Genomic DNA, 10557 nt, shown 5'->3' with positions numbered 1-10557 from the left:
ATTATAGTCCTCCACCGAAGAAATATTTCTTTATTGGATTTAATTATTGATCATCTGTCAGAATAGTTGCAAATGTTGTTAGTTTAGTGGCTAGTTCCTTTTAAATGTACATTATTTAAATAATGACTTAGATATGCACCAGCTTCTTCCACATGTTTTTGGTCTGTAAATATACACGACATTCACACACACATTCCACACATGGCTGAAGCTGCCATGCAAGGCACTCAACCACAACCCATTAGGAGCAATTTGGTGTCTTGCTCAGGGATACCTCGACATGAGCTCGACAGGCCGAGGATCAAACCAGCAACCCTCAGAGTACAAGACAACCACTCTACCCACTGGGCCACGCCGGCCCTCAGATATTGACCAGATGAACAACTAACCGGTTACACATTCTGTAACTCATCACCCCATCACTTTCATATTTTTCTTATGCTACTTTTCTACTGTATATAGTGTATATTTGACTTGCATTTGCATCTGCATAAAGGTAATAGCTCTGTGCATAGTAGACTATGTAAGTCCTTTTTTTATTACTTTATTTTATTACTGTTGCTTAGTTCTTCCTACTAGAGTGACATGTGCTGGCAAAAAATCCTTGTGTTCACTTGACAAATAAAGCTGATTCTGATATAATCTGTTTTGTAATAGAACTTTAAAGTCAGCTAGTTTGGGCTGGTTTTCATTGTAGCTGTACATGCTCTTTAATAGATCATAGATTTGGTGAAACTGATTCACTTTTGTGATTCCAGATCTGGTCTGGCCGACACTAACTCAGAACCATGAAAGCCAAATAAGGTTTAGAGTCAAATCAATAAATGATGTGCAGCAGACATACGAGGTGAACAAGTGTATAAAAATACCTGAAGAAATGTTTATTTAGAAAAATAATTCAGGTCATGCCATTTTGAAAATATATTTATTTACTATTTCCAAATGAAATAAAGAAAAAAAAAAGTATTAAAGTATTCATCTTTAAAAATAACTTTGACATAAGTCACAAAAATACAATTAATACAAGCAGAACTATGTCACAGATCATCATTACAGGCATGTCATACCTTGTAAATATCCAAATAAAAAATTGTAATGATTTAACAGAAAAAAATCCTCTTACTTCTTCATGCACCACCGTACTTTCTTTTGATTGAGTATCCCATATTTTTTCCATTAGTCATATTTTTATTTTTACCTGGATACTTATTTGTGAATATTATATTGATTTTTTTTTGTAAATCATATTTTTTATCTATATTTTTATTTATATTTATATATGATATATACATAAGTGTGTATATACAATGTTTTACACAGACACACATATATATTTTTTCCTTATTTTACATGTCTTATCTTTTCCAGTATTTTTGCGTCTTAAAGTTTTATCTTAGTCCTCTCTCTCTCTCTCTCTCTCTCTCTCTCTCTCTCTCTCTCTCTCTCTCTCTCTCTCTCTCTCTCTCTCTCTCTCTCTCTCTCTCTCTCTCTCTCTCTGACATTTGTGCTGCTCTAACAGTGAAATTTCCCGGTCTGGTATTAATAAAGTACGTCTGAATCTGAAAATAGAATGAAAAATAAAAGCTAAAACCTTAATAGTTTTGAAATATAGAAAGTCTAAGCAATTATAACAAACATTCAATTAATTTTACAGATTTTAAAGAGATATATATTCAGTACTACTTAGCATACACATATAATACATTAGTCGAAAAGCTGATTCATATATTCAAATAGTATATTAGTTTTGGCAAAATCGGTGTAATAATGCACTTTTAAACAAATTCAAGACATCTTAAACCACAAGAACTGAAAAAAATGTGAAAACATTCAACAAATACACGAAAGAAAAAGAAATGTCCTATTATGTTGAAGGTCCCACCGGAAGTTTCTCTTGCTTCCGGTTTGATCCAATGCGCAGACCTTTTGCTCAGCTACGTCACTCCTTTTGCTCTGGACGGAGAAGGGCGCGAGATAGAAATTGTGGAGCGCGGACAGATCGGGGCTTTCTGCTGCAGCTGTTGTCAGGGTGCTTTGGGGCACTTTTTAAAGACTCTGAACATCAGGAAATAAGGACATAAAGCGGGATATTTGTGCACATGACGTGCAGCAGCGGCAGAGAAAAACTCCGTCTGACCGTAAACAACAAAAACAGAGGGAAATGTCTTGGAGGTCGCGCGGGTAAGATATTGATCTTGGTTGTTTGAATAAATTGTAGCATCTTAAGTGATTATTATTATTATTAGTAGAGATTAAATGTCATTGTTAATTTTAGTAGTTCTAAAAATTTTTAACCCAGAAATACTTTTATGTGTGGCTCAGTCCGCTTCATTACTGCCGCCCTTTTCCTGACTCGATAAACAGGATTTAGGATTTGTTTTTATTGTCAACCACTTTTGTTAACCCCAACCAGTCAAATAAACCACTGCACTAGCCTTTGCATTTGGCAACACTGTTCATGCCGAGTTATGCCATCTGTTAGCAATCATAAAACAGAAATAAACCTGCTAACCAGGCCATAAGGGCGGGCCAGTGATTGTGGAATAAATGGCCTCAGAAAGCTGTATTTGTGCACATCATGGCTGTGTTTTTCTCAGTGAGGATGGAGAGGAGGCCCTGCATCAAGATACTGATTCTGATGTGGCAGAGCCAAGGGAAGGTGGGAAAGTGAAGGTGAAATGGACCCAGGAGGAGGTGATTTGTTGTGATTTGTTTCACAGATTCTGAGTGACTCTCATAAAGATCATGGCTTTACATGACATCTTATTTCTGTTTACAGGATGACAAGCTTAAAGCTCTGGTTCAAAAACTGGGATCAAATGATTGGAAACACATTGCCAGCTACATACCAGTGAGTGCCATCCTGTTTTCTTATTGTTGGTTGTTGGTTGTCAACACAAATCTCTTCCAGTACGTTGAATTTTCTTCTGTTTTTGCTTAGAATCACACTGAACATCAGTGTCAGCACCGCTGGTTTAAGGTTTTGGATCCAGAACTCATTAAAGGTCCTTGGACCAAAGAGGAGGATGAGAAAGTAGGTGGTGCTTAAGCTTAAAAAACTGAAGTACAGAAAATATGGCAGGACAAGTAAAGACATGTGTTTTTACAATGATATTTCCACAGGTTATAGAGCTTGTAAATCTCTATGGCAACAAACAGTGGGCGGTGGTAGCCAAGCATCTCAAGGGCAGACTGGGAAAGCAGTGTAGAGAGCGCTGGCACAATCACCTCAATCCCAACGTGAAGAAGTCATCGTGGACGGCTGAGGAGGACCTCATCATCTACAAGGCTCACTGCGTGCTGGGGAACCGGTGGGCTGAGATCGCAAAGCTGCTCCCTGGAAGGTTAAACGCTACTGTTATTTAGTCCTAACTCTGTACTGCTGCTTATTGTGTGTGGAAATTATCCTAAGAGTTCATGTCATGATATCTATTCACAGGACAGACAATGCTGTGAAGAATCACTGGAATTCAACCATTAAACGCAAGCTAGAAATGGGCTTCTATACTGGAGAGGTGATCAGGCCAAATGAGCTGGAAGAGCTGTTGGCTCGTGTTAATAAAGACGTGCAGGTTGGTTGTCTTCCCCAGTGTTCTCCTTTCTATCTTGTTTTTTCAAGTATTGAAAATGCTGTGTTTTTGGTCATACAGATAACCAGCTGCTGTCAAGAAGAGAGAGACGCAGAACAAAGGAGCCATCTTTTAGTGAGCAGCTCATTATAGACTTCATATGTAGAAAGCCTCTGTATCACAAAACAACAGTGTTAAGTCAGCATTATCTTCCCACCAGCTGCAGGAAATGCCAGTTTCATCTAAAGCTGGTCCCAGTGAAGCAGGCCCGTCAAAGACTGTCCCCTCACCAAGGAACGATTTAAGCCCCAACGCTGAAGCAGACCCTGCAGGAGAGCTGAACGGTACCAGCTGGGTGGTGGACAGCTCGGGCTTCCTGTCCCCTCCGGGCCCAGTGCTGAAGGAAGTGCTGGACTTGGTGGATGGGGTAAATATCTCCAGTACAAAGGTTTTATTACATATTAATAATAAGACAGTTGTTTTAAAGGTGTATTTAGATTTTTATGTTAAAAAAAAAAAAGAAAAAGAAACAAATCGAAAATGTCTCTTCACACCCAGGACCTCGAAGGCTGGTGCAACCTCGCAGCGTTTGACCTGCCAGAGAACAGTTCCAGCCCCGAACGCCACCAGTTTCGTCTAGAGGGCAGCGCCCTGCAGGAGCTGAGCAAAGGCAACAAGGGGGAGCTCATCCCCATCTCTCCCGGAGGGATCTCTCCGCCCTCCATACTGACCCGTCGCAGCCGGAGACGCATCAACTTGTCTCCTGACACAAATCACTCCATGACTCCAAAAAGCACTCCTGTAAAAATCTTGCCTTTCTCTCCATCTCAAGTAAGTTAACACTGTGGTGATACAGGGATGCTGTACAGGAAGGTAAACTGTGTTAGTGTTGCTGTAATGATAGGAAAGAAACTGAGGCCCAGCAGACCCTTAAACGCTCCCTGAAGGCTGCTGCATATATCGTCAACAGTGTCTCAAGAACGGTAGTGTGTAGCTCTGTGGGGTGAATGTGATGGATAGCTACCCTTTAGGTGATCTATGGAGGTTTTCCAGACAATATTCCATCCAGGAGGTTTACAATCCAGCCACTAAATGTAGTTTTTATTCAGAGACTATCTGGTAAATCTATAATGATCCATGATAACAGCATTACTGTTTTCATCATGAAAAAAAATCATTATCACTACTATGTTGCTAAGAGACCTCTATTTAGACCTGAAAATGAATTCTTCCACCAATCAGAGAGCTTAGATTGATGGTAACGTCCAATCAGGAGCAGCCAAAGATCAACCAGTGAGCAGAAAGTTCTATGTGTGTGTGAAAAGAAGAAAAATAATGCTCCTCTATGGCTGGAATAAAGCCAAGAAGACGTTTCTGATGCACGGTGGCGCCACAAAGCAGCTGAGCTGGAGTTGGTTTAGTGAGGATAGCAGGTAAATAGTAGTAGTAGTAGTTGTGTGTTTGTTTCAATAACAATATTTTTCTCCTGAAAGCCAAGACTGGAGAGAACGATGAGATGAGAAAAGGCTTGGTCACTGTTGATCTGTGTGTTATTTCTACAAAGTTCTGTTAGTAATTAATTCAGCTTTCTTCTTCTGGTCGGCCTTTATGCTGCTACATCTATTCATACATTCATTTTACATCATTTTACCTCCCAATCTGACAGCTGAGAAACATCATGACTGATGCTGACTGAGGTTAAAACTGTTGCTTTTTTTTTTTTAAACATATGTTTAAAAGCCAGGCCTGCAGAAGTAGTTACGTCTCTTTTGAAACTTCTTGCGGACAAAAAACTGAAAAATAAAATGCTATTTTTCTAACTTGAGAGATTTCTAGAGAACATGCCGCCATTTTTTTTTCAACCTGTCCTGTCCAGCATTATGACAAGCTGAATGACAGTCTGGTTGCTGTGTTGTGCCAAACAAATTTGCTCTGGTTTATGGATATAAGGCTCCTGTTGGTAATCTGATTAATTCATTTATTTATTATTTATTTATTAATTATTATTATGGATCCTATGTAATCTTGCTGAACCTGACTGGAGGGGACAGAAAAAGGAGGAAGACAGCAAAAGGGAAAGCAGAAAGAGGAGACAAAAACACCACAGATAGAAGGCAACGACCCTTCAGTCCAAGCCATCACCAGACAACAAAGTGCTACACTTGAACAGAAACACAGCAGAAAATTTCCTACAGCTTTTACAGAAAAAAAACAGCTGACAGGGATTCAGCTCCTAAATAATAACAACAAAAAACAAAAACCTATCTCAAACGTACATGCTGCCATTTTGACAGCTCCGCTGCTGACTGGCATTTATCGTTTCAGTTCCTCAACATGTGGACCAAGCAGGACGCCCATGATCTGGAGAACCCCTCCCTCACGTCCACGCCGGTGTGCAGCCAGAAAGCCATAGTTACCACCCCGCTGCAGCGAGACAAGACCCCGCTCACACAGAGGGAAAACATGGCGTAAGTCAGCTACAGTTTATTACTGCTTTTCTTAGTGAGATGAAACTTACAGTTTTGGACTCTGTGAGATGTGAGCTTTCAGTAGAGAAGTTGTTTGTCCGTGTTCATGATGTCGGTGGGACACCGGGCGACATTGTTTGTGTTTACACATTTTTTCAGACTTTGTGTAGCTGCTCTTTTCATTCTTTGTTGGAGCTGCTCTGGTTTTCGGGCTCCGTTTATCCGCCAGCGTGTTCTCAGTTAGATGCTTCACCAGAAACGGATGCAGCTCTTTCAGTTTTTATAGAGCTGCATAGTGTTGGATTTCTTCTTCTTCTTCTTTTATAAATAACTTCTTTGCCACCACCGAACTTCTGGGTGAGACTTGGTTCTTTTCGGTTCAGGTGACGTCACACAGACGGCGAGCTGCAGAGGTCAAAACACATTCAACTCCCATCCAGCTTTTCTGCTTCATGTTGCTCAGGCACGTTGGAGAAACTCTGAAATTAGTGAAGATAATCGATAAAAACCACATATGAGTGAATTCCACCATATTCCACTTTTTACAGTCTTTTCCAGTTTTCACGATTCTCGTCTGTGTTCTTCGTTCTACTGGATGTCTAATGGTCTTAATTTCAAGCCAACACACAGCGTGGTGTACAGCTGTGGATCAGGTGAAGACCAACCCCTTCGCTTGGCTTTTTATCACAATGTTATTCATCTCTGAGCTCAGGTAAGGTGAAAATGTTAAGGTGTGATCAGACAGACCAGAAGCTGCAGCTCCAATCTGTTCCTCTTGTTTATTTGGCCCTGAAAGTAGAAAAAGGAGGAAAATCTGAGGAGCACTGCTCTTTTACAACAAACTGACCGACTGGCTGCAGTTATCCAAGTGATGGGTGTATGTTACGTAAAAGGGTCCAACCCGGTTAGATTCCAGTCTCAAAGTGCTGCAGAAAAGCAACGAGAAGCACCAGGATGTCCAGATGCTGCTAGACTCAGACAGCTGTGTGAAAGGAGACTTGGCACAGACTGGTGTGTTTGGTTCTCTGTCATCGCTTTTTGTTGTCTTTCAGATTTGTTACACCAAACCACAAATCCGATCTCTGTACGACGCCCCGAACGCCGACGCCCTTCAAAAACGCCATGGAGAAATACGGCCCTTTGAAGCCTCTGGTAGGTATCAGCCTGCGTTCTCTGTGAAAAGCTGTACAGACTTTTTCTCTTTTTGTTTGCTTATTTATATATTTAATTATTATTGAATCATGTCTTCTGCCTTGTTTTCTTAGCCTCAGACTCCAAACCTTGAAGATGACATAAATGAGGTCATCCTACGAGACACGGGGATGGACTTGGCTCTTGTGCGTTCAACCCCACCTGAGCAAAGACACAAAACAGTGGTAATATTGACCCTTGTAACCGACTTTACTTCAAGAAACACCAAAAACACTGCATGCACATCTCAACTTCTGATTGGTTTAATCAGCAACTCGTGTGGTTTGCAAGTTTGGTCCTAGAGAGCAGCAGCCCTGCAAGTTTTAGATGTTTCCCTGCTCCAACAAACCTGTTTACATTAAATGCATCCAACAGCTTATCAGGTTCTGCTCAGTGGCTCATTCATTTGACTCAGGTGTGTTAAAATAGGGAACATCTCCTCATACTTTATTTTTATATCCATTTTTCACATATTCTTCATAACATACACAGTGTGCATGGGGTTATGAGTCTTATATTGGGTCTTGTATGCTTCAAGTTGGTGTGTTTTATATTGAGTCCTTTTTGTCCATTTATCCTCCATTTGAGACTAATGGGGTCTTTGTTTTATGTCTCATCTTCTCCATTTTGTAGATTTATTGGTTGTCATGCATTGTTCATTTGTTGGGTCTTTCCCCAGGTCTGAGTAATCACTTTTTTACTAGATGTGACCATTTCTGATGAGGCTTCGACCAACAGTAGATAAATGAACTGATCCTGGATCAGGTCTTTGCTAGATTTGTTTTTTATTTCTTCACAACATCACTTTCAGATCCTGTTCATCTGATGTAGATAGTTGTTTTTTTTTTGTTTTTTTTTTACACTTTAGTCCTCTATTTGACAACAGTATAGGTGATTTTCATCACAAGTAAGCTCAAAAAGCACATTTTTGGTGCACTACCCCTTTAAGTGTTGACACAACACTGATCGATTTATTGAGTTTGGGGCCTTTTTATGCTTTTAAGTGGCTCAAGAAGGAGAAAACATTCCTCTGAAACTTTTTAGTCCTAAGACCTATTGCTAAAAAAGAAGCTCCATCTTTGAAGCAAAATAAGAAGCTGTAGCTGCAGCTGCACAGAGGCAGCGTTGTTTGTTCGCTTCCTCTAATCCACCATGTCTCAGTTGTAAACCTGACCAGTTTTAACGTCCTGTTCTGTTGACGTAACATCTTACCGTAGTGTAGATATCAGTGATTATGCTTTTAATTTTTTTATTGTAATTTCTTTACATCAGCACCGCCCACCAATGAAGAAAGTGCGTAAATCATTGGCCCTCGATGTCATGGACTGCCAGGTGATGCCCACATCCAAACGTAAATCCTTGAAGAATGAAGCCAAACACTCCATCAAGGTAAAACTTCATTAAACACACTGACTGTCTGGAGATTTTGTACATCCTAATTCTTTCTATTTGTCCCCCTCTCTTGGCCACAGGAAGAACCTGTGATGGTTTCTCTAAACTCCTCGTTCTGCAGCAAGCGGCATGAAAACATATTGGATCAGGGTTTCCTTTTGGGACCCAGCGACAGTGCCTTATATCCCAGCACGGTGTCTCCACGTCACGTAAGTCCTCCCTTTTAATCCTTAAAAAGAAATTAAAAAAGAAAACAACAAAGGAGAAGAACCTGAATCTATTTTTCTCTTTTCAGATGTCAAAAAATTGGGAAAAGGTTGTTTGTGGACAAACAGAAGACCAGCTCATTATGACGGAGAAAGCAAGGCGCCTCCTTCGCTCGCTGAAACCTCATCCCAGCCGGGCTCTGATTCTGTCCTGAGATCAGCCGCCCTCGCACCGACACCTCCAGAGCTCAGTGTTGCTGCCGTTCCTTCGCTTAGATGGTTTAATGTCAGTCGAGATGGTGAAAAAGAAAAGAGCATTCCAGATGTCGACGTTGTAAGGCTTCCTTTGAGAGAGAATGGTGCTTTTAGATGTAGACAAACTCTTCCTCACTACTGCTTTTGTTTTGTTTTTTGGTGCAGTATGTTTACGGAAGAACAAAATAGAAAAGAATCAAGAGGATAAAATATCTGCTATCACTGAGAAAAGATGGGTTTTAAATTACATAATGGGTTCTGAAATTTAACAGTTTTTTCGTACTGTTGTGAACGGTGCAAACAATCGGGTAATGTGTCCATCTTTAATATGCAGCAACTCCCTGCTGGTTGATCAACAGTGCATGAAGGAAGAACCTCCCTGTTTTAGGCTGTTTCCTGTTTGTGTTTTTATCTGCACAGGAATTCATTCTCCAAAATGGGTTAAACTGCATTTTGACAGTTTCACATGTGATTCACTGTTAATTTAAAAAAAAGATTCAACACCAAAGTTTAATTTTGTCATAGATTATTGGAAATCTATACAGGCCATTTAAGGTAAGGGATAATGTTATTTGTCACTGTAAATATTTAGAGCTGTATGTTTGACCCACAACCGTTTTTCATGTAACGTAAGAAATATGTTCTTATGTTTGATTTATGGTTGTGTCTATTTTATAGGTTCAGTTAAATAAAACCTATTTAAAACAGTTCAGTTGAATTAAATGTTTGGATGGTTTCAAAGTTGATTTGCAGCATTAGTGGCTCTTTGGGAAAAAATACATAATGTATTAATAATATGAAAAGGATGCTGAAACAAAACCTTATACCTACTTATTTTACCAATGATTGTTCATATAAAAAATGAAAGATTTTCCACACCCACCCTCCCATCTCCCCTGGGTAGGCTGGGTGGCTGTTCATCTCCAGCTCCAGGTCCTCTATCAGAGTCCTGGGAGCTTGAGGATCTGCCAGTATCTTAGCTGTTTCTAGGACTGCACTCTTCTGGATGGAGATGTCTGATGGTTCTCCAGGTGTCTGTATGAGCCACTTCTCCAGCGTGGGGGACACGGCCCCCAATGCTCTGATGACCACTGTTACTACTGTTGCCTTCACCTTCCAGGTTTTTTTCCAGCACTTCCTTGACTCCTTGGTATTTCTCCAGTTTCTCGTGTTCCTGTTTTTTATTTTAAGAAAGTCGTTTAGAGGGCAACAGCATTTAAAGCTTTAAATTCTTTCTTTTTTTTTAGGTTTGGATGAAATTGAAAAAGATACCAAGTTTGAAAATTTGGCGTTTAATCTTGGAAAAAAAATCTTTGTTAAAAAAAAAGGATCTAATTTATTAAAATGCACCTTTTGTTCCAAACTGAGGTAGTGTGTGGAGAGAAGTTGTATTTAAACATCATTTCTCAGTACTGCAGAGCCTGCTTATGAAACTTGGATAACTATTGTTAATTTAGAAATCTCAAAATCACAAAA

General features: G+C 39.9%; 1 protein-coding gene across 2 annotated transcripts; it reads left to right on the top strand.

Annotated features, from left to right (window-relative positions):
- Nucleotides 1-1930: 1930 nt before the first annotated feature.
- Nucleotides 1931-9788, top strand: mybl2b (v-myb avian myeloblastosis viral oncogene homolog-like 2b). Of its 2 annotated transcripts, none has more exons than XM_041981649.1 (15): nucleotides 1931-2181; nucleotides 2598-2694; nucleotides 2780-2851; nucleotides 2942-3034; nucleotides 3124-3344; nucleotides 3440-3572; nucleotides 3651-3704; nucleotides 3790-3996; nucleotides 4128-4400; nucleotides 5895-6037; nucleotides 7090-7189; nucleotides 7303-7410; nucleotides 8501-8617; nucleotides 8701-8829; nucleotides 8916-9788. In XM_041981649.1, the coding sequence occupies exons 1-15, from the start codon at nucleotides 2162-2164 to the stop codon at nucleotides 9039-9041; spliced, it is 1893 nt and encodes a 630-aa protein (XP_041837583.1). In that variant the 5' UTR covers nucleotides 1931-2161; the 3' UTR covers nucleotides 9042-9788. The 2 variants fall into 2 exon arrangements, with proteins under 2 accessions (XP_041837583.1, XP_041837581.1); XM_041981647.1 differs by having other exon boundaries at nucleotides 1932-2181; nucleotides 7303-7413.
- The last annotated feature ends 769 nt before the right edge of the window (nucleotides 9789-10557 follow it).

The sequence above is a fragment of the Melanotaenia boesemani genome, chromosome 3 (genome assembly GCF_017639745.1).
Source record: "Melanotaenia boesemani isolate fMelBoe1 chromosome 3, fMelBoe1.pri, whole genome shotgun sequence".
In the NCBI taxonomy this organism is placed as follows: Eukaryota; Metazoa; Chordata; class Actinopteri; order Atheriniformes; family Melanotaeniidae; genus Melanotaenia; species Melanotaenia boesemani.
Note: the sequence above shows the minus strand (reverse complement) of the source record. Positions and strands in the feature narration are given on the sequence as shown.